Source organism: Choristoneura fumiferana, chromosome 11 (genome assembly GCF_025370935.1).
Source record: "Choristoneura fumiferana chromosome 11, NRCan_CFum_1, whole genome shotgun sequence".
Lineage (NCBI taxonomy): Eukaryota > Metazoa > Arthropoda > Insecta > Lepidoptera > Tortricidae > Choristoneura > Choristoneura fumiferana.
This window is the reverse complement of record NC_133482.1, coordinates 14583339-14606040: the sequence shown is the minus strand read 5'-3', so window position 1 is coordinate 14606040 and position 22702 is coordinate 14583339. Positions and strand designations below refer to the sequence as shown.

Here is a 22702-nt window from a genome sequence, read left to right as displayed (position 1 = left end):
TTATCACAAACGTATTTTCACAGCTAACCTACGTATCGGTATTTCACCAGTAGATAGTTCTCCTAAATCTTATTTGCCCAAATAACTATGATGTCTCTGTCTCATAATCAAATAAATTAGACCTAAAGGGTCCCATATACGGTACGATTCGTCTGTACGATCGATCTGATGAAAATCGACGAATCGTACCGTGTGTGGGGCCCTTAAGAGGTCACAATTGAGAACGAAATGCAAACCTGTGACACCTGTGACACGTGATGACGTGACACTAACGCCACTTTGTTGTGATGACTTTGACATGTTAACTTCGCAACGCCATTATATACTTAGTAATTTATTCAAGTATATATTGAAAATACTCGATAATCCGAATTTTCCGCCTACAAGTTGTCGACTCGGATTGACTAATTTTTTACGCTCTTCAATTTGATGTGCATTTCGTTCGAGTCTACCGTACCCCTTGACGAAATTATTAATATAGATAGGCGTGAGCGGGACTGCAAGACACGAAGTTCGAATTTTGCACTTCGTAGTAAAGGGCCAGGTCTGATGTTTGACATCTGGCAAGATCCGACACAGAAGTGCTTTTTTTGTCACATCATTGTATTTTCCAATCAATATTTACCTAAGAGTATCACAGAGCCATAATATCGAAGTATGTATTTTTTCATTTTATTAATGGAGCAATAAATATTTCAACCGCTATTTATTAAAACACAATATCATCGTCAATATTAGCAAAAAAATATTAAAAATTTATCCGCTCTTTGTCAACTAAAGTTGTCACTCGTTATATAGCGATACTTCGCTAAATCAACCATGGCCGCTTTCAGATAAATGATATTCCAAAGCTAAATCGACATTAGCTTAAATAAATAAACATTTAGGTATACGCTGAAATCATCATGTCAATGTCACATCCAGATGCGCTCGATCTCTGTTTCTGCGCACTAGTAATGTTAACAAACTATCTACACTCGCTAGACGCGTGCTTATGCCCTGATCACACGTACCGAGTAGCATGGCGAGACAGAAAATTGGTAGTCGGCCGAGAGAATAGAGTGGGCGAGTAGGTGTTTACACGCATTTTGATTTTCCTGGTGACAGAGGCCAATACGCGGTTGCGCGGCCGCTCGCTACGACAACGCTACTGACTGGCGAGTGGCGAGTGAACGAGTTCATACCTGCCGAGTGACGAGCTAGTCGGCGCGGGGTATGCTGAGAGGAGTGCGGGGGTGGGCACTCGGCCTAGTAAACAAACCAGGGTCCGAGTGGCTCGCTCGCCATTTTGCTCGGCCGAGTACTAGGCTGAGTACTCGTCACATAGTACACACGAACCGAGGACTCGGCCGAGGACACTCTCTCGCCACTCTACTCGGTACGTGTGATCAGGGCATTACCGAGTTACCGACCGAGCGGCCGAATCGAAATCTACCTTCAAATTACGCTTAATGGCTACCCACATCTACAATGTACAATGGCCTGCATAAGTGGATGGACACCTTACGTTCTATAATCGTTTGAACACGAGAGTTGACGATTTGGTTAGGTGTTCACAAGAAATGAACTAGATGGCGCTGTTAAACAGTTATTATGATATGATCGATATTTTATCCCCGTAACAGCAATGTGCCGATAGCTGAGTTGGTCGGCTGCTTAGATAAACTCGTAAATGATCATAAGTTCGTATCCTACATATCAGAATTGTTTTTTGTTCTTATTTTTTATTTTTAAGTTTCTATTTTAATTTTGTAGATAACTGATATGGAAATAAAAAAAAAACTGAAAAAAGGATAACGTTGCAACAGAAATAATACACGTTTTGAAGTTTAAAACATAAAATTTTTATTCCTAAAACAATATTTCTATTCATTAAATATTGACGCAGTTATTATATACTATAATATATTAATTAAATAACTGAAAACCAGAAAGTAGTTTGCGCAGAATACAGAGTAGAATCGATTACACTATGTTTTAATCAGGTAGTGTTAGAGTTTTTAAATCCTTTTTTTATTGTGTCCAGTCTAAATATTACGAATTCATACGCCAATTAAATGTTTTAGGGATGTTTCAACAACTAACTTAAAATAAAATGAAAAAATATTTTCTGTGTGTCGTGTGAGGTTTTCAGTTATTTTATTAGCACCTGATCAAAAGTTGTATTTTAACATTTTATTGAGGTATTAGCTTAAGTATTCATTTCCGATTCTGGAAAGAGGATTGAAGCCGAACCACAATAAAAAAATAGTATTTGAAAGTAAATTATACCTGAGACCGGGTTATCATAAGACTCGTACGCGTTATAAACTATAATAATTGAAGTTTTCCAGTTTTAAACATTTACTTATCAATAATTGATGGCGTAGATCCACTGTAGTGTGTTACTGACAGTTATAATAAGATTACAGTCATATATTGAACTTTCACACTTATATCACATAAGTAAACAAAACTATCAAGGTATAATTAAAAGTTTTGTTCATAATAATCAAATAATTACTTTTCATAACAAAGTGATACCTACAGGATCACAAATAAAGATAAATATTTTGGTTCATATAATACAGTGTGCTAGGAAATCAGATGCGGATATTTTAAGGATCGATTATTTGCATCGTCGTTAATTGGTTTCAATTAAATTAAATTAAAAAAAATACAGTTAATTTAATGTTAATGCGAGGATGAATTTTTTTGAACGGAATGGTATTTTTGTATGAAGCAAAAAAATATTACCACACTATACTTAAATAATTTATGTGTATAATTAATTATTAGGTTATTAATTACATACCCTGAAAATATCCGCACCTTATATATTTTATTATAACATAATTGTTTGAGTATATAACCCGGTCTACACGTAACTATCAATTTTATTTTAATAACTGTTGTAACCACCATGATTGTCGATAACTGCTTGCAAAAAGAATCGCATCGATGCAACTAGATTTTCACACATATTAGAGCCGCGAATACTGTCCCTTATTTTTACACAGTGGGCTTCTAATGTTTCCGGAGTTCGCTTATTTTTGTTATCCCAACGTTGGACATGGTTATAACAACTCATAATTTTTCAATGGGATTTAAATCCGGTGATCTGGCAGGCCAAGGAACGACTTTAACATTATTTTTGTGTTGATTAAACCAGTCTTGCACAATATAACTGTTTTTATCTGTAACAATATAAATAAACATAAAATAATATAACGTAGATATCATTTTAATGAAGAAGTTGGTAGGATGAACGTAACCAAAAAAAACTCACATTAACATTTCTCTAGAAATTTCCGACATATTTTTTCCTTCTTCATATAAATTAATAATTTCACAACTTTTAACCATCTCAATATTGCGATGAGAACTCATTTTAAAGAATAATTACGATAATCAGCAGATTCAACTTGAAAGAGACGATCAAACGATGTTGCAATCAGCTGAACAAGTAGCAAAATCTTTGTAATAAAAACTTAGCCTGGTAGTTTGAAGATCTTCAGTCTACCCTCTTTAAGTTTCGTTAAACACGCATGACTTACCGATTAATTTTAAGACGACCCGATATAGATCCGATTTTCATCGCTTATGATAACAGTAATATGGTCAAGTGGTTATGAACTTCGTTCTTCGTTCGTATGTCACAAGTTCAAATCCCACCAGGCGATAATATTGAGTTTGTGTTTTTGTAAATTTACTGCTAGATTTGGAGATTACTAAAGTTGACACTCATTCGCAACATGGGTCATCATAAATAAAGAATTTCATTATCATCAGCCTCCCAGCCTATAGATACACGTCCCACTGCTGGTCACAGGCCTCCTCTCAGAATGAGAGGGCTTGGGCCGTAGTTCCCACGCGGGCCCAGTGTGGATTGGGAACTTCACACACACCAAAGAATTGAACAAGAAACGATAGTAATGCGAATAATAATATTCTCCTTCTCTTACGATAAGTACGAAAGAGACAGAAAATGTCGTTACGCGATTCGCGGTATCATCTCACGGTGTCCCACCCAGGCAGGGACATAATTTAGTTACTACGGCAGCGAAATATAAAATTTCTAACATGAGTATAAAATATTTTTTTAAGGTCAGCGCCAGCGCCATCTAGTGAGATATTAATAAACTAACTAAGTTAGTAAATAAGTAAATACCGCTAATACACTTCAAACACATAGATGGCGCTGTTTCTCGCGTCAGACGATTATGTTTTGGAATTGTCCATCGACTTTTGCAGGCCATAGTACATACTTATCCTTATGGAATTATTTGCATGTAATCTACTTTTCTGTGATGTATTTCTCATGTTAAGTGAATGTTAATTCTTATGAGAAATAAATGTATCTTTAACCTTAAAATATAAGAATTAAGCTTTACGTTTGACTTTTTAAAGAAAACTAACACACTTCTCTACTTCTTATTTCTCTCACACGCAAACGCTGATGAGACGAGACAGTGAAGAATGGCGGCCGGCGTCAACGCAGATATGATATATTACGATACGTGATTTGTAAATATGAATAAAATACGAGTAAAGGATTTGAATTTGAATATATTTAGAGGAGCTGACAGTAATTCTTGATGATTGGCAGTCTAGTACCGTGCGTTTTAAGCGAAACTTCTTTCCTCGCACGACAAAGATCTGGAATCAGCTTACAGCGGCAACATTCCCGGAGCGTTACAACTTAGGGATCTTTAAAAAACGAGCCTATCAATTCCTTAAAGGGTCGGCAACGCAGCTGTGATTCCCCTCGTGTTGCGGGTGTCCATGGGCGACGGTGATCGCTCTCCATCAGGTGACCCGTCTGCTCGTTTTCCCCCTCGTTTTATAAAAAAAAAAAAAACTGATCTTGACTACGACAGCAAAGAGCAGGAATTAAATGAAAGCGTTACGTTAAAGGTCTGTGCTTAGTAATCGGGCGTATAATAGGCTGATAGAAGAGATAACAACACATATTTTTTCGCATTTACTTTATTAGTAGGATATAGCGTTGCAGTGTAGCGCTGTTGCGTTGCGTTGTATATTAGCAGTAACTTTCGCATTATCAACACTTTTAACGTTTTCATTCAATTTCTGAGGCCGTATTGCCTAACGTTTCTGACGCTCACGATCGCAATCAAATTACAGTTTTTGTATGAGAGATCTGTCATTTGATTGCGATGGCGAGCCACTACCATGAATTTACAGTGACCGTACTCGATAGCGACGGCGTAAATAATTTGTAGAGGCGCTGTACAATTCTCCATACAAATAATTTACGCCGTCGCTAACGAGTACGGTCACTGTAAACTCATGGTAGTGGTTCTGTTCTCAGAAAGAATGGGTCTGGCCTATCGTTTCCAAGTGGTACCAATGTGAATTTCACACATCTTGAGACGGATGTGAGATTCTACTGTTCAAACGGTATATCTTTGTTCAACCACTTTTAAAAATAGTGGAGTCGTTAGTTTTTCCCTTTTTCATACAAATTAAATAGTTTTAACTATATACGACATCATAGAGCCCAACTGACGTCGCCTGTCACGCTATAAACAGCAAAAGTTTTACTTTACATTGCTTCTTCCAATAAAAGTTTAAGAAAAAAACGTCGCTGAACTACCTTATGTCGTTCAGTTTGACGAGTATGATCTATATTTTAATATGCTTTTGCCCGTGGCTTCTTCCGCGTGGAATACGGTTATCGCGCGCTGTTGCCTCGGGAGCTGTGCATTTTTCCGGGATAAAAAGTAGCCTATGTCACTCTCTGGCCCATAAACTATCTCTATGCCAAAAATCACGTTGATCCGTCGCTCTATTTATATTAGTATGGATTATAAGCTCCTGTTGAAGGCCCCATCCATCTCTCTACGTAAATTTAATATCTACGGCCACTTATTTCGCGATAAAAATAACACTCTGCATTCCGAATAGTACTCCGGCAGTGCGCAAAATAATAAAGTTTGAGTGTTTTCCCTAACTTCAGCATAACGGGAAGCTTAGTGAGAGTCAGTAAAAGCCGCGTGAAGCAAAAAGTGAATTGTATATTTCACCTACCCTATTTTACGAGCGAAACATATAGGATTGGAATGTGAGGAAAGTATTTGCGGCGAAACTAAGTGCTTGAGCACACTAGCGTTTTTGCCGGCGGAGAGGGAACGCGGCGCGCACGCTGCGGTATCTCCGCGATTATTTGCCGCCAGGGTGCCGCCGCAATGAAGCCGGCCGTACGTAGCTTAATCGCCGCGTCCACGCGACGACACCGCGGCGGCACGCATACGGCGGATAATCGCGGAGATACCGCAGCGTGCTCGCCGCGTGCACGCCGCGTGTGCGCCGCGTTCCCGCTCCGCCGAGAAACCGCCGGCAAAAACGCTAGTGTAAACAAGCTCTTATAGTCTGCCTTAATGTGTTTCGATGTTGTTGAGATGTATCACATACAGTCAAGGACTTTAATTCATGTCATGTGCCACCATGGAACCTTTTCAAAGGAAAAGTCATTACGATTTTCCTTGTTAATTAATGCGATGTCACTACGACATTTACTGTGAAATGGTTCATGAATTAAAGTCGGATAAATTCGTTTATCTTGCTTCTCAATTAGCTTCAGTAAACTTCAATAAGCTAATTGAGAAAGCAGAACAAATACACAAACTTTTCCGACAAAATAAAATGGCAAAACTTATACTACAAAATATGTATGGCGAAATAGAACGCAGAAAGTGGAGATGGGCAGGACATATTGCTAGAATGGACTACAGTCGTTGGGCGAGGAGAGTCCTGGAGTGGAGACCCCGTGCTAACACCCGCGGTAGAGGGCGACCACCAAAAAGATGGACAGACGATACCCGGCAACAAGCTGGCGTAAACTGGATGCGAGTGGCAGTGGATAGGCAAGACTGGAAAAGTAGAGAGGAGGCTAATGTTCGAAGACGGGCGCTATAAGGGCTGTTTTAGATAGATAGAATATGTATTTATTTATTAATTAATTTAAGGAGAGCAAACAGAAGTAAGTGTAAACATTATTTTCTTATAAAATAGTTTTAGAGACTAACATGCACTTTCTTCCTACCCAGCTCCCACTAAAACATGTAAGTGGTATTTATAACTGGAGTATGGGGCTTTTTGAAGAGTACGGTTGCGTTTAAGATGCAATGATTAAAAGAAAGAATGAAAGAAAACACAACGCCATAAAAACAAAAATAGAACAAATACAAGACATACATGACGCTAAACACATCATGAGCAGCATTTCATGCTTGATTTTGATGATTTTGTATGACCAATATTTGTTTTTCTTCCATTTCATGGTCTTTTTTGAAGTGTTATCGACTTTCTGAACAACATCCACATGCATACTCACAAACTTGTGATTTTATAAAATTAGTAGGTATCGTAACAAAAGTATCCACATTTGTAAGCAATTCAGCCCAGCCTATATTCGTCCCAATGCTGGGCACAGGCCTCCTCTCATAAATAATATATAAATAATAGTTGCAAAGCTTGTACTATGGATACTAGGCAACGGATAAACATACTTATATAGATAAATACATACTTAAACATCCAAGACCCGAGAACAATAAACATTCATACCTTTTATTCATAAAAATATTTGCCCCGGCCGGGAATCGAACCCGGGACCTCAAGCTTCGTAGTTAGGTTCTGTAACCACTTGGCCATCCGGTCGTCAAATAGTGAAGGACAACATTGTGGCGGAAACCTGTGAAGCAATGCATTAGTGTTTGTGAAGTTCCCACTCCGTACTAGGCCCGCGAGGGAACTACAGCGCAAGCCCTCTAATCACCTCTATAATTATGATGTTTTGTATGAAAAAGTGGATACATAAGTTAGGAAAACAACCGTACAGTCAACAAAACTTAGTCGGTTAAATTAAGAAAAGAGAGAAATAAAGAAAATAAATTTATTTAACGCCAAAAAAACATCACAATTAACATAAAATCTAAAACATTGTGATTATTCTCTAGTTCCTATCCAATATTCTACTGTGTGTCGGTCTGTTTTGCGACATCACTGGGATTGATAGAAAGGTTTTACGAGCACTCCATACTGAATTCATTAGATCTCAATATTAATAAGCTGTTTTACCGAGGAGATAGATTTTATTTAGCTAAGTGGTTTCACGTTTCGAGTATCAATGTACGGAGGAAAGTTTATTGGTAGGCGAAAAGCCGCGTCTATGTTTCAGTATTAACCCATTATAACCTAGCTAGCGGTGCCGTTTGACACCCAATTCAAGGCGTCTAGAAATTCGCGCCGTTCGCGCGTTTTGAAGTTTAAAAAAAACTCGTATCTGAAAATGTATAATTTTTCTAAATGCACTTTATGACCATTACGTCAAGGTTCAATTTTGCTGATGTATTTATTTGAGATACGAGATTTTTTCTAAGTAGTGACGATATTTGCTATCAATTCGGTGCTATAGCAAGACAGCTATCTATTTTAATGCTTTGTTTGAGCGTCACAAAGTTAGTGTTTTGAAATTATCGCAGAAAATGGAATTCACGCTGCGATAATTTGGCCAAAATATTGATATTTCGTAAAATCTATCACTTAAATGCGTTTTTTTTTGTATTCCTTAATATTTGTGTGACTGTGGCCAAAGTTAAATTTCGTATCAGTAATCGACTATTGTACCCTTCGGTATTATAGACATTCGACATTTTGAATTTCGACCTCATGATCGTTCGACATTCTGATTTTCGATATTTTGACCGTCGACGTTTTAACCTTAAATATTTTCAATTTCGATATTCAAATACGTGCCCAACGTAATAGACATAGACAACGGATAAACACACTTATAGTTAGACACGTTATGACGGCTTACTAGAATAGTAAGTATAGAGTAGTAGAATGGTAAGAATACCATCCATAGAAGGGGTAGGTCACTAGACATATTCAAAGCCGTAAAGAAGTACATTATTTTTACCAAACTAAAACTCAATGCCAACTCAATGTGTGCTCGAGTGGATGTTAGTTGTGAAGATGAACTCTAAAACTTAAACGTAAGTAGTAGTAGTGTATTGACACTCTCTGGCCCATAAACTATCTCTATGCCAAAAAACACGTCGACCCGTCGCTCCGTTTCGACGTGAAAGACGGACAAACATACAAACACGCAAACATACAAACACACACACTTTCGCATTTATAATATTAGTATGGATACCTGTTGCTACTTGTAACGTACCTAATTACAGTGCACTGCATGGTTGATAGCATAGAAGCAGCTAAAATATTGTACTTCAAAAATTAAACTATCAAAACATTTTGCATCTATCCACAAACATTGTACTTCTGATTCCCGTTTTTCGACGCAATATCACAGCAGTAGCTGTCTCTTTCTAATCCCCGTAATCCATGTTGCGAGCATTATTCTTCGTCGCTCGTGGTCATATCTCAGATACGGAGACGGCTCAGATTTCCCCGAGGATTCAAAGAAGGTCATGTACGGTTTAGGCTAATATAAGCTGGTAGAGAAATATTATCTGCGAGTTGGATTTTCAATTCTGCACGGTTGCTACAGTTGGTTAAACTATGCGTTGTGAATTGTACTTACCTTGCATGGTATGAATTTGGGATAAAGTAAATGTACCATTATTACGGCATATTAAAACGTTTCCTACTTTGACTGAGGATTTTTAAAAAAATACGATGAATAAATGTAGTATAAATATTTTATTTTAGGGACACGTCTTTTAAGATGGATGTAGGATATTATTTTACTTCGTTATTTGGCTTTCGCTAAACCCTTAGTTTGTCCCTTATTCCGTGCTAAACTTTGGCTCTTACTTCCTGGACTTAACTCCAGGAGTCGTTGTACGTAATTCCGTGCTATCTTTAAAGTTCACATTGTTCAAGCATCTATCAAGATAATTGACTTGAAATACTTAAATGATGATTTTAATCACGAAATAAAAAAAATGTTGTATTGCATGAATTAGAGGAATTGGAATTGGAGGGGGAAATTTATTATACTCTACTTAGGTAATCTAAATTAAAATGACAAAATGAAAAACATGTTTTTTTAAATTTATTGATTCAACTTAACAATCTGAATATAGCAAATAATAAAACAACTTCTAGAACAAAAACGAAATTAGATTTTGTTTGATTATCACATTAAAGTATGATAGTCACTGTCCCATCATTTACATAATAACGACTTTTGAAATGTTTCGGCGTATATTTGAATGAGGCCATTTTCTACCTGAAAAAGGTAACAATATATATTTATTATATTATATTTATATTATGTATTATACCCATGCAAATTTCAGCTTTCTAGTACTAATGACCACTGAGCTAAACCGTGGAAGGACGGACGGACAAACGGTAAATACATGGTGTATAAGGGTTCCTAGTTGAATAAGGAAGCCTAAAAACAGAATGGACTCCTCCCTATAATATTTTATTTTTTATTTTTGTACATATTTTACTATTCTTCATCATACCGGAATAAGAGACATTAGTACAAAGGTCGTGTACTTAATTACGGGAGTCAAAAAAAATGGTTATAATAAATAAAAAGGTTTGCTAAGACGATTTTTCGATTCAGTGATTTGTTTGCGAAATGTTAAACTTTAAAGTGCAAATTTTCATTAAAATCGAGCGTCTCCCCCCCCTCTCTAAAATCTAAACCGGTGGGTGGAATTATTTGAAAAAATTAAGTATGGTAGTAAATATATCAAACTTTCAAGAAAAACTAGAACGGCTAAGTTTGCTTGAGAATTATTAGTAGTTTATGAGTAAAAAGCAGATTAAGGTATAAAATATACCTAAACTTGGAAGATTCCGTACAAAATACGAAATCCTTAGAAAAATATTACTTAACTTTTATACCGCTACACCACTGATGGTCCAGCATTGTAGCGGTATAGCACGCGGTACGGAATACCGAGGACCTGGGTTCGATTCCCAGTGATGGTCTTATTTTTCTGGTTTTTCTGTGCATCTATATTTCAGTTTGTATTTTCAATTTAGGTTTTACGGGATGACCGTAAAAGTAAAAATTTGGAATTGAAATAAAAAATACAAAAAGATTCCAAAAAACCAATCTTAACAATTTGGAGTCGAAATAAAAAATACAAACATACTCCAAAGACCAATCTTATCACATGCCCTTCCCCGGGGCTCAAACTATCTGTATACCGAATTTCATCTAACAAACAAACAGACTTATAAACTTTTGCATTTAATATATGATTTCCAACCTTACCCCTACCCATTCTCCGATGTTACTTCTGTTAAGATTACAGAGTCTTAGCTTCATCCTAACATCCGCAAACATGATAACTATCTAAATACGAAGCAACAACAGCGTCGTATGAAATAAAGCTAAGTCTCGTACAGATTGTTTGTTTTACGTGGGCAAACGTATATACAGGGTGCTCCCGTTCCATCACTCTTACTCAGATGATAAACGTATATACAGGTTGCTCCCGTTCCATCACCCTTACTCAAATGATAACAGGAGCCAGTTTAGCACAGGAGCGTGGCACAGGCGATGTTTGAGATACGTGCACCGCTTTATATTCCACGTTTGTGATAGAGCGAGATACTTTACATAGTGTTGGAAATTCGCTAGTTTTAGGGAATCGGTCGTGCGTGCTGTATTCAGTGGTGTGCTGAATACTTGGCACTTTGAGTGCCTGTGTGTCTGAAAAAATAATAGTCGCTGTACGCGACGCTGTCGCTTGACGTGGATGGAGGAATGAGAGCGAATAGCGTTCCATTGCAGGGTTTGATCGATCACTTGTAAGTCGTGAGTATCAATTAATCTGATGATCATTTTTGAATATAACCTAGCCAACAAAAAGTTAGAAAACCGCGACTTTGTCATTTCAAAGTTCAATATCTCAAAAACGGCTTAACCGATTTTGATGAAACATGTTTAAGAACCACCGCTAGAAAACCTGATTTCAAATAAAAAACCGCATTTAAATCGGTCCACCCGTTTAAGAGCTACGGTGCGACAGACAGACACACATAGCGGTCAAACTTATACCTAACACCCCTCTTTTTGCGTCGGTGGTTAAAAACACAGTCTTCGGTGTCGCCTCTTTGATGTTCTTTTTTTTGTTCAAAAAATTTTTTTTTTGTTTTCCATTTAGTTTATTTTTTGTGTTTAATTTGTTTTCCATATCTTTGTGCTAATGTGTTCATATCTTGGTATTATCTGTGGAAACCTTTAATTGGCTCTATTGTTACATGTTCTGTATTCCACCTGTATTAGTTAATTTAAGCTGTTGGTTTTCCGAATAAAATAAAATAAATAGTAAAATAATAGTTCATCGATTTTAAGTTTGCACAGGGGAGGTTTTTTTTACATAAAACTTACCGTGATTGACACCTGATGTTAAGTGCAGATGAGGCCAAAAGTGTATCTCTCCAGGCAGGCAGGTAAGTTCAGGAGGGGCTATGACGTCAAGGCTGTGCCAGTGTCTCATGGAGTAACGTCACGCGAAACTTTAACTGGCTATAGCTTCATTTTTTTTTTGTTGGATGGCATACGAGCAAGTTGGTCTCCTGATGGTAAGAGATCACCACCGCCCATAAACATCTGCAATACCAGGGGTATTGCAGACGCGTTGCCAACCTAGAGGCTTAAGATGGGATACCTCACGTGCCAGTAATTTCACCGGCTATCTTACTCTCCACGCCGAAACACAACAGTGCAAGCACTGCTGCTTCACAGCAGGATTAGCGAGCAAGATGGTGGTAGCAATCCGGGCGGACCTTGCACAAGGTCCTACCACCTGCGATGCTTCATAATTTTATGTTTTACTGACAAAAGAAAAAACACATGTCCTATATTTTCTGATACCTCTTACTGACGGACGGAAACTGTTGAAACCAAGATCCCTATTGTAGGATGTGCTTGCCAAGCGGCCCATCGGCCAATAGAGACCGATGGAGAAGAATCGCGAAGGCACCGACCACAATGATTGGCGATCTCTCAAGACCACGACCACTCTATCAAGAGTGTCCGATTCAGAAAAAAGTACTGACGATCAAATTACAATTTATTAGCATACAAGAATTAGGATACGGAAAGTCGTCGAATATATAGCTGGAAAAATAAGCAAGTTGAAGTGGCAATTGGTGGGCCACATCTCTCGAAGAACAGATTTAATTGTTGGGGGAGAAAAGTCCTCAATTGGCGGCTACAAACCGGAAGACGAAGCGTTGGCAGGCCTTCCATCGGGTGGGCTGATGACATCGAGAGAGTTGCGGGAAACCAGTGGATGCAAGTGGCGAGTTATCGTTCATTGTGGCGTTCTGAGAGGAAGCCCTTTGTTTAGCAGTGGACGTCTTCCGGCTGATGATGATGATGAGGATACGAGCCTATCTCAACAAACTAGATATCACTTCGAACAAATCGACCGAACTAACATGACCCTCATTCACATTCAAAGCCTACTAAACCAGGATCCTCTTCATTGTGTGCCAGCCAACCAACCTGAAAACTGACTTCTAAACATTCAAACACTATTGAAATACAAACCTTTTCTTAGAGACGTCTCGTCTGCCCTTTTTCGGGTAAATTCCAGTTACAGCTATTTGGAGATTTTTTTACTTGAACGATTTTCTGAGAACTACGCTTAGGATGATTGTGTTTGATAGAAGTGTTTCTGAACTTTTATCCCTACAATAACATGCTGTCGAAATGCCAAGTCTCGATTGACATTTGCTCATAATAGAGAACAACTTATCTGTTGAAAATTTCATCTTGAATCATCATCAGCTGAAACCGTTGGGGGGTTTCGTTGGGCGTCCTAGAGTAGCGAGCGACCACGAACCAGAATACGAAATTTTGGCAGGATTTCCACTAGGTACGTTGACGACATAGCAGTAGCTCCGGGCAACCGGTTGATGCAAGGCAAGTGGCGAGTTGTCGTTTATTGTGGCGTTCTAAAAGGCAGGCAATTGTTCAGCAGTGTACATAGGCTGATGATAATTAATATTTATTGAAAAATATGGAAGATACGACTGAATGAAGTTTACATTAAAAAAAAATCTACAAAATTGAAATTTAGTGCGGACTATCTCTGGTTGTCATCATTGTGACGACATATTACGTATCGAATCTGTCTCATTGGCAATGACGTCCGCATCTTCGTGTTTTTGAAATATTATATTAAGGTATTTTAAAAATTCTTCAACAACTCGATTTGTCAAACAATAAATTGTTGAAGAGTCCTTTTTGCGTAAAGTTGGCTCAATAACGTCTCTATAAAAAGCTCTAGCTAAAGCTTTTTAATTATTATTCGAAAGATGTCTCTAGAATAGTGAGACTTAAAAGAAACTCTGTTGCTTAAAGTTACAGTAAAAATTGCAAAATTCCTACAAGCACACGGTACTACTTTTGCCGCCATTTTGAAATACGTTTTGCGACAAAAAGATTGGATTATTTGTGTAAACGCCCTTATTATCATAATCGATGTTTTGCGAGTTGAAACTTAATGCATTATGCATAGAGTTGGCAATTGGGTTAAAATTCTGAATAAACGAGGCGCATATTAGCTGGCTGCTGTTAATAATTGGTTTTGGAATTGGGTAATAATGACTGGGATTTAATATTAATATTCATAGTTTTGCCGATTTAGTGCAGTGAGTGGGTTTGCATTACAACTATATTATCTATCGTTATATGTTGACGACGTGATGAAGACCGACTATTTTCATCTTGTTAATTATAGAGCTAGCATTTTGTTGCTGTAATTAGTAAAAAAAAACTTTTGCTTTAGTGTTTTTTATTTGTTTGAGATATGGATGAGTGTGTAGAAAGGCCATGATTGACAGATCTCTCTTCAGATAGATTATGCATGGAGAGCGAAGATCGAAGATTGAGCGTAGGAAATTTTATTTATGTGTCTGAGTTGAGAAACTTCTATAACGTGATGTTGGATGTTACAGTTGTTCTATGTATGTACTTATGTGACAACTAGATGCCGCTAAAAATCAAAATATTATTTTATACCATTAGTAAATAGTAGAACAAAGTAATGTTGAGTAGTTTGAGCCATGGCCACTCAAACAGTGGGGCGTGTGAAACGAAAAATACTTTTAAATCAATATTGAAACACAAATCAAAATGTGGACGGCAATTAAGTACATAAGTTTTTTTTGTAAACAAATATTTTTTAATACGAGCTTTTTTTGCTAAGCTTACTCACGAAAAAATCAGTGCAATCACCAACACCAGTATCTGATACAACAAAGTGTCCATAAACATTTGATATTATGACTCTATTTCCGCCAGTAGGACGGTCAAATATTGTTGCAAACTCCGCTGTGGCAGATATTAATGCTGGTGAACCAGGAGGGTCCACATCGGCTCGCATACCTACTTATTGAAAGTCCGAATGTAATGTTTGTCAGAATTATCGTTTGTCATAATTCTTTTTTCTCTGAATCCAATAATTGTTCAGAAGTGTTATAAAACAAACCTATAGTTTTCTAAAGGATAACCATTTAATTTTTTTAAAAAGAAAACAAGGTTTCAGCGTGAAAAAAATTACGACAAACAATGATTTGGACAAAAATTACGGTATGACTAGCGAAGAGTATGCGAACTTTGGCGCTCCCGTACCAGAAAGTGTTCGAAAAATTGTTGGTTAATTTTGAAACAATTATTTACACACGAAAGTAGCGAGTTGCAATAAAAGCTTGTAAAACTGTAGAATTTTCTTACCAGACTCTTATTTAGGTGGTACAAATGTCTGCGTTAGTTGGTCGGCAGTTTCCTCCGGCGGACTGCAGGAAATAACCACGTTTCCGCCACGATGTGGAAACATCGGGTATCGATTATAATGCATCATGATGTGAGTGTAATATAGAAGAAAGAAAGAGAAAACATTACAATTTTAATTTTAAGTTTACCATGAGCTTTACGGTAAAGGAAGACATCGGATCAAATTCGGAACAAGGAGATCCGACAGAGAACTAAAATCACCGGATAAGCAAACTGAAGTTGCAGTGGGCCGGCCATATCAGCCGAAGGACCGATAACCGCTGGGGTAAACGAGTTCTTGAGTGGAGACCGCGAATCGGCAAGCGAGGCGTGGGACGCACTCAGACTAGGTGGAGCGATGATCTTCGCAAGGTAGCTGGCAGTAAGTGGATGAGAGTGGCCGATGATGATGATGAAGACATCGGAATGAATACTGTACACACTTGAGATTCAATCTATGGCGTGTATTGAGCAGCAGGGTAGGCAGCGCTAGTGCTGCTGGCGCGTTGCTGCGGCGCAACCTACCAACTGTCTTAATTAATTGAATAAGGCGTAGCTTTGCGGAGGTCCACATCAATGAACTGAAACAATTACTTTGCACCAACCAACCAACTGAGCAACTGACTGTACCAGCTGTATATCCTGGAAACGACCCAATGCACGCCAATGGTTTGTGTCAAGTTTCCAATCCCCACTGGGCTCGCATGGAAACAGCAGCCTCTAAGCTCTTAAGCTCTTAAGCTGCAGTTCCGCCAGAGCTTTGTGAGGATGTCTTGCGAGGAATGTGTTTGTCGTGCCACAAATGTTTGGGCTCCACAGAAAACCAGCGTTACTGCGCATAATGTGTGGCAACACCATGCTGAGTGGAGGCCCTTTTTGGTGTCCTGTCGTGTCATCATGTAACCCAGTTTTAGTTCAGTTTTAGTCTCAATACTGTAAAGTGGTGGTACTTATGGAGCCAAAATAAATCTTTCTTTATTTTTTTAACAGACTTCAAAAAAGGAGGAGGTTATCAATTCGGTTGTATTTTTTTTTGTTTGTTACCTCAGAACTCCATCATTTATGAACCGATTTGAATTTTTATTTGCGTTCGTCTGGGAATGTCTTCAATTAAATCGCATAAGCACCAAATCAGGATCTGATGATTGGATCTTAAGGAAATCGAGGGAACTCTTCAAATGTTGTAGGGATCCCTATAGTAAATTGGATATATTTAGTAGTAGCAACTCGCTTTTAGTAGTAACTCGTGCATTTGCTCTTGAAAATCATCATTTGGTGAAGTAGAACTGATGATGAAGACCACAGTTGACCATCGGAGTTACAACTCAATAACAAGTCTTTCACGGGTTGAATTTTAGTTACTTAGACACAGTTGCTAAGCAATTTATGCTCCACGTAATGCATATGGTAAAACAGGTGGTGAAGCACCAGGACTCCTCAATAGTGAACGTCTCTGCACCGAAAAAAGCAATCTTTCGTGAAAGGTGACGAGCAGTTGATATTAAACTATTGTATCTTAGATTATTTACAGTAAAAAGCGTGAAAAAAAAAATTATAACAAAAAATTGAACAGACTACAAAAAATCATGAAAATAATTTTCTACCAGTCTGAAGTCGGTCGGTGCCTCAGCACGAGCCAGCAGCCGTGATTCAAGCCCAACATAAAGTGCGTAGGTGAGGTAGATGAGTATAGGTCCACTCCTGCTGGCTCGTGCTAAGGCACCGCACCGACTTCAGACTGGTAGAATATTATTTCCATGGTTTTTTGTAGTCGGTTCAATTTTTTCAATAGATAAGTTTAATTTACTTATCCTCGCTCCGCTGAGCTGTTTCCACTAGGGCTGTGCTGAGCGAGGGTAGTAAAATGAAGCGTTTTTATTGGTTCATCACAAACACGTTCATCGCAACGCATCCTCACCCAATCCCTGGTAGAAACGCAACCATATTCTGAGAGGAAGTATGTATGTATGGCCTATACAGCGTATTTTTGATACTACCTCAAACTTTAAGGGTACTTAAGGCCCTAATAATCACATTTTATTGTGGTTTATTATTTTCCTTACAGAGTTAATTAGCACGCAATGTATCACTACGTGATACTACTTTGTTTTTATTCAAAACGTCGCACTTGTTGACGTGATAGCTGTCACAGAACGTTTCTCTCTAAATTCGAAAATATTTCAAAAGTTAATTACGCTCTGGTAGTTAATTTTAAATTAATAGTATGTTTGATATCGGTCACAGTTTGAGGTAGTATCAAAAATACACGCTGTATAAATAGGCCGAGATGACGATGCGCAATGTCAACGTCGTAAAATTTTAAACGTAGAAAATATAATTCTTGTCAATACTAAATGTCAAAGCACACCAAAAGTACAATGAATCGGGCAACACTAGCCGGATAAGTGGGTCGGGCCGGACGTCCGGACGTGACTGCGTCTTGCCGCCGGATACAATGAGACAGTGTGGCCAGCGCGCTGGATTACTGTGATACGAGGATTTGTTACTGTTTTTAAACTGGGAAAATCAGCTGCATTCGTTGCTTTGTTGGGAAGTTTAGTTTTTAACCTCTGACGCAAAAAGAGGTTATAAGTTTGACGCCAATGTCGTGTGTCTTTAGCTCTCAGACGCATGGACCGATTTCGATGTGGTTTTTTTCACCTTAATATAATAAAAATGAATCCCTATTTCCCTTGGTCACAGCATCACGCGTGAACGGCTGGACCGATTCTTTTTTTGCTGTGTTTGCTAATGTCAGGAGAAGGTTCTTATAAAAAAAGATTAAGAAAATAAAAATAAAAAACTACACCGGGGGCGAAGCCGCGGGCACGAGCTAGGATCATGTTACGACGATCCTTTTCAGATTTAAAACTGAAAGAATTTATTAGAATTTAAATGTGGAATTAAATGTTGATGCTGGCGTTCGTGTCGTCATAGTTTTTGTATGTTCTTTTTTAAATCAGGTTATGTTAAAAACAAACATATAATAAATAAATAAATTTTCTATTTATAGTTTAATTATGTTCTTTTTTATATTTCTTAGTTTTCAAAAAAGGGTCCCACAGTCCCACTGAAAAACAGCGTTGCGGCTTGCCATCTAATGTATTTTTTTTGTGTATCAAATATGTGTAAATAAATATTTCTCTTCTCTCTCTCTCTCTCTCTCTCTCTCTCTCTCTCTCTCTCTCTCTCTCTCTCTCTCTCATATAAATAAACGTAGCAGCTAGGCTCAGCCGATCGTATCTCGCACTCTCTTACTCACTTGTCCCATTCACTCCACAGAAGTCCCGACCATTCGTTCCGCTTTCTTACGTCAATCATTCGTCCATCATTTATTATTTTCACCTTCATTCCTACATAAGTACATACGTTTGTAAAAATGTGTACATAATAAAACCCTAGCTAACAAGATAGATAAAAAAAACTAACTAATTTGGCTCAGGGACACAAAGAGGGTCTTGGCCTCCGAAACGAGAGCATGCCATCTGTCCCGATCGTGCGCAGCCTCTTGCCGGTCGTCAAGATAGATAATGTTAAATGTAATTTTTAATAAAATAGATCTTGTTAAATGTAATTTATTCGCATCCCAAAACACTCATGATCCTTCGCACAATGTCTCTGCGCTATTTCTTTCTGTACAACCAAACTCATCCTTTTTTAAATTTCATCAAAAATTTACATTTATTTTTAATCAACCAAACCTTCCTCAATAACTGACGCTGCAACGTTCTCATCGCTGATACCAAAGCAACGTGAACCAACAGAAAATAACCAACGAAAATCGGGAAATTCCAGCTAAAAATACAGAGCAAAATTGACTATAGCAACCAAGATATTGGAAGTAATACAGGATTGTTTACACTGCGGAGGTACAGAGTAAATAAGTGGTAGAAATTCGGCGTGGAAAACAGGGCGTGTTTGTCGGTTAGTATATTTGTTCTAAGAGCTCTGTCAAAGCAGTTCTATGATTCAATGTTACGTTTTTAGGTCTCTATTTCAATTACAAATAAAGCTTGCGAAATTATTTGTTTTTAATGAGGGTTTCACAGAGGCGAAATATCGCTAGATGGCGTTAGCATCGTGAGGTCCGTTTGACGTTTTAGTCTTGCTTGCGTGCGATTGGCTTATTTATAAGGTCTATAGTGAGGCACCACGTCTCTTATCCGGTTTACTAATGTTTTGGCGAAAATTATTTAGCAAATTATTAACTCCCAAACTATTTAACCCATATTTTTATTTAGGCGAAATTTCATTTCCCAACTCAACATTTTGCACTGATATCATTTTCCAACTAATGATTTGATAAATGATTATTATGCAAATTATTACCTGGGATGTTTTTAAGATGTCATTTATTTTGTGTTTTCGTCAAATGCGTTGATTGGCATTCCTTAATTTAGCAAGCAAACAAGCAAGTAAGCCAATGTTTTTTTTCCGTTCTGTTACAAAAAAAACCTAACATCGAAGGCTAACGCGGAAGCTACGCTACGCTTCGCTCCCGCCTTAGCCTTCTGAACCTAACCTATCCAAGTCGCTTCTGCCTAGTATCGTCTTGCTCGCTCGCTCACACAATTACGCCACATAATTTAACATTTATTTATTTTATTATATATCATGACTGATATAACTACCTTATGTGTAAAAATTGGCCAAATGTTGTTTGACTATTTGTTATTTGCCTTAGCCAATCATTTGCTACATAATTGTTTGCCACATAAAAGTGTGATGAAGTAAAATTTTGCAATATAAAAATGTTGCGTAATAAGAAAAATGCGAAGCAAAGTTATGCCAAGGATTGGTTTGCCAAATGAAACTTCGGCGAAAGGTTGGTTGCTAAGTGAAATTTGGCGAAAAATATTTCGCCGAAAAGGCAGTACACCCTCTTATCCATATTGCGTCATCACTGGCCACACATTAGTTAAAGAATTTTGTCTTAAGGCACTGCAGGGCTACTACGAAACTCGAAGTTCGTATCGTGCGGCCCCTCTGACACTTATTCTATTTAATACGAGAGCGAGAGGGACGGTACGATACGAACTTCGAGTTTCGAATTTCGTAGTAGCCTGATGATGAGAATGAGAGGTGGTGAGGTAGTAAAAAAATAAAATTTTGTTAATATTGTGAACTGCTTTAAAAAATGAAAATACTGGTTTCATTTTCTTTACTGTGACTGTGACCCTATTTCGATTTAAATTGAAACTTTTGCATGGAACGAAAGCGAACGCCACGAGTTGGTTTTCCAATCAATGGATTTAAAATTCTATTTATATCGCGATTCATGAGGCATAAAGATTACAACCGACCGGATGGCCAAGTGGTTAGAGAACCTGACTACGAAGCTTGAGGTCCCGGGTTCGATTCCCGGCCGGGGCAGATATTTGTGTGAATAACACGAATGTTTGTTCTCGGGTCTTGGATGTTTAATATGTATTTAAGTATGTATTTATCTATATAAGTATGTTTATCCGTTGCCTAGTTTCCATAGTACAATCTTTGCTTAGTTTGGGACTAGGTCAATTGGTGTCAAGTGTCCCATGATATATATTTTTTTTTTATTAAAAGGTATTTTATCTATTTTGAAGCCTATTCAATTATTACAATACCTATTCAATGTAGGTATCTGAAAATTGAAAAAAAAGTAATTTTTTGTCATATGTGGGTATCGAATAATAGCTACTTAATATTATCTTATCTAATGTACCTATGCCTTTAAACGAGCAATTCTTGTACATTTATATATTTCAGGGAACTCAGAAACGGCTATATTTCGCAGAAATTTAGTATGTAAGGATTTTCGTGGACGAACAATCGATCTAGCGTCTTATCTCTGGGAATATGTCTTTATGTCGCGTGTGCAAAGCCGCGGGTAAAAACTAGTTTAATTATATTTACTTTCCTTTGTTCCAGCAACAATGACGCAAGTGATAGCCGTGGCTGGCGAGCCGGTCTACCTACCCTGCGACATCGCTTCGATAGACGAAGACGACGCGGTGCTGCTCGTCCTCTGGTACAAAGAGGACCTTGGAACGCCTATCTACAGGTAAATATTAAATTGCCGGCAACGTCCTTATTTTAGACGTCAGTATAAAATAAGGACGATTACGAAGGAGGATTATTATTATGTTCTTTATTTTTCTTTCATTCTTAGGTTTAGGTTTTTATAATAGTTATAAAAAGTAAAATACAGAAAAGTACATACAAAATAAAAATATTATAAAAACCTAACCTAGTTCGCCGCCGGTAACGGGGCAGGGCCCAAGCTACCGGTGGTCAGGGCCGCAGAGTGAGGAACCTCCGGACGATGCGTGCCGTGTCCAGAAGTACCGCCTTCTGTATCTGGCCCATGATCCAGCCATCTAGCGAGAGTCTCTTGAGATGTTGGTCGAGACTCTTCGCTATTAGACCCTTTGCCGAAACGACTATCGGGACAATAGCAGTCACCTCGTGAGCCAAGTCAAGGTACTTGCTGAGTTTGTGAGTTTGTTCACGAGGTTCTCGTCATGTGGGATGGTGATGTCGACGAGCACTGCCTGCTTATTATTATTGTTATTTTGTATTTTTTTTTCTTTAATTGTATACTATAGTTTTTAAGTGTTTTATTTGTAATTATATTATTATTATATTATTATGAAAAAAATACTTTCCGCCAAGTTTCTTGCGGCACATTCTTCTTGACAATGATGGTCTTTCCGAAAGCGCTGGTAGTTTAAAAATGACGTGTAAAAGTGCCCATTGCGGCCTATTTACTGAATAAATGATTTGAATTTGAATTTTTTGAATTTGAATTTGAGTCTTCAGATCGCGTGGGTGGGATTCGGAAATTCATGCAAAGAGAATTCGATGGTACTTGAACAACAATTTATTACAAATCAGAACAGACTAAAATAGGTACTCGGTAGGGATAGCAACACAAGCGAAACGTAGGACAGTTTCATGACGACGTCCTAAGCTTACTGTTCGGTGGCTTGG

The 22702-nt window shown here is 37.9% G+C and overlaps 1 protein-coding gene across 3 annotated transcripts in view; it reads left to right on the top strand.

The window, feature by feature from the left end:
- The window catches only part of LOC141432872 (protein turtle homolog A-like), a 414047-nt gene that overhangs the window by 344698 nt on the left and 46647 nt on the right, over positions 1 to 22702 (top strand). For all 3 annotated transcript variants that reach the window (XM_074094681.1, XM_074094682.1, XM_074094680.1), the window contains one exon: positions 21641 to 21773. In XM_074094681.1, the coding sequence (XP_073950782.1) occupies positions 21641 to 21773 (133 nt within the window). The remainder of the gene's footprint in view (positions 1 to 21640; positions 21774 to 22702) is intronic.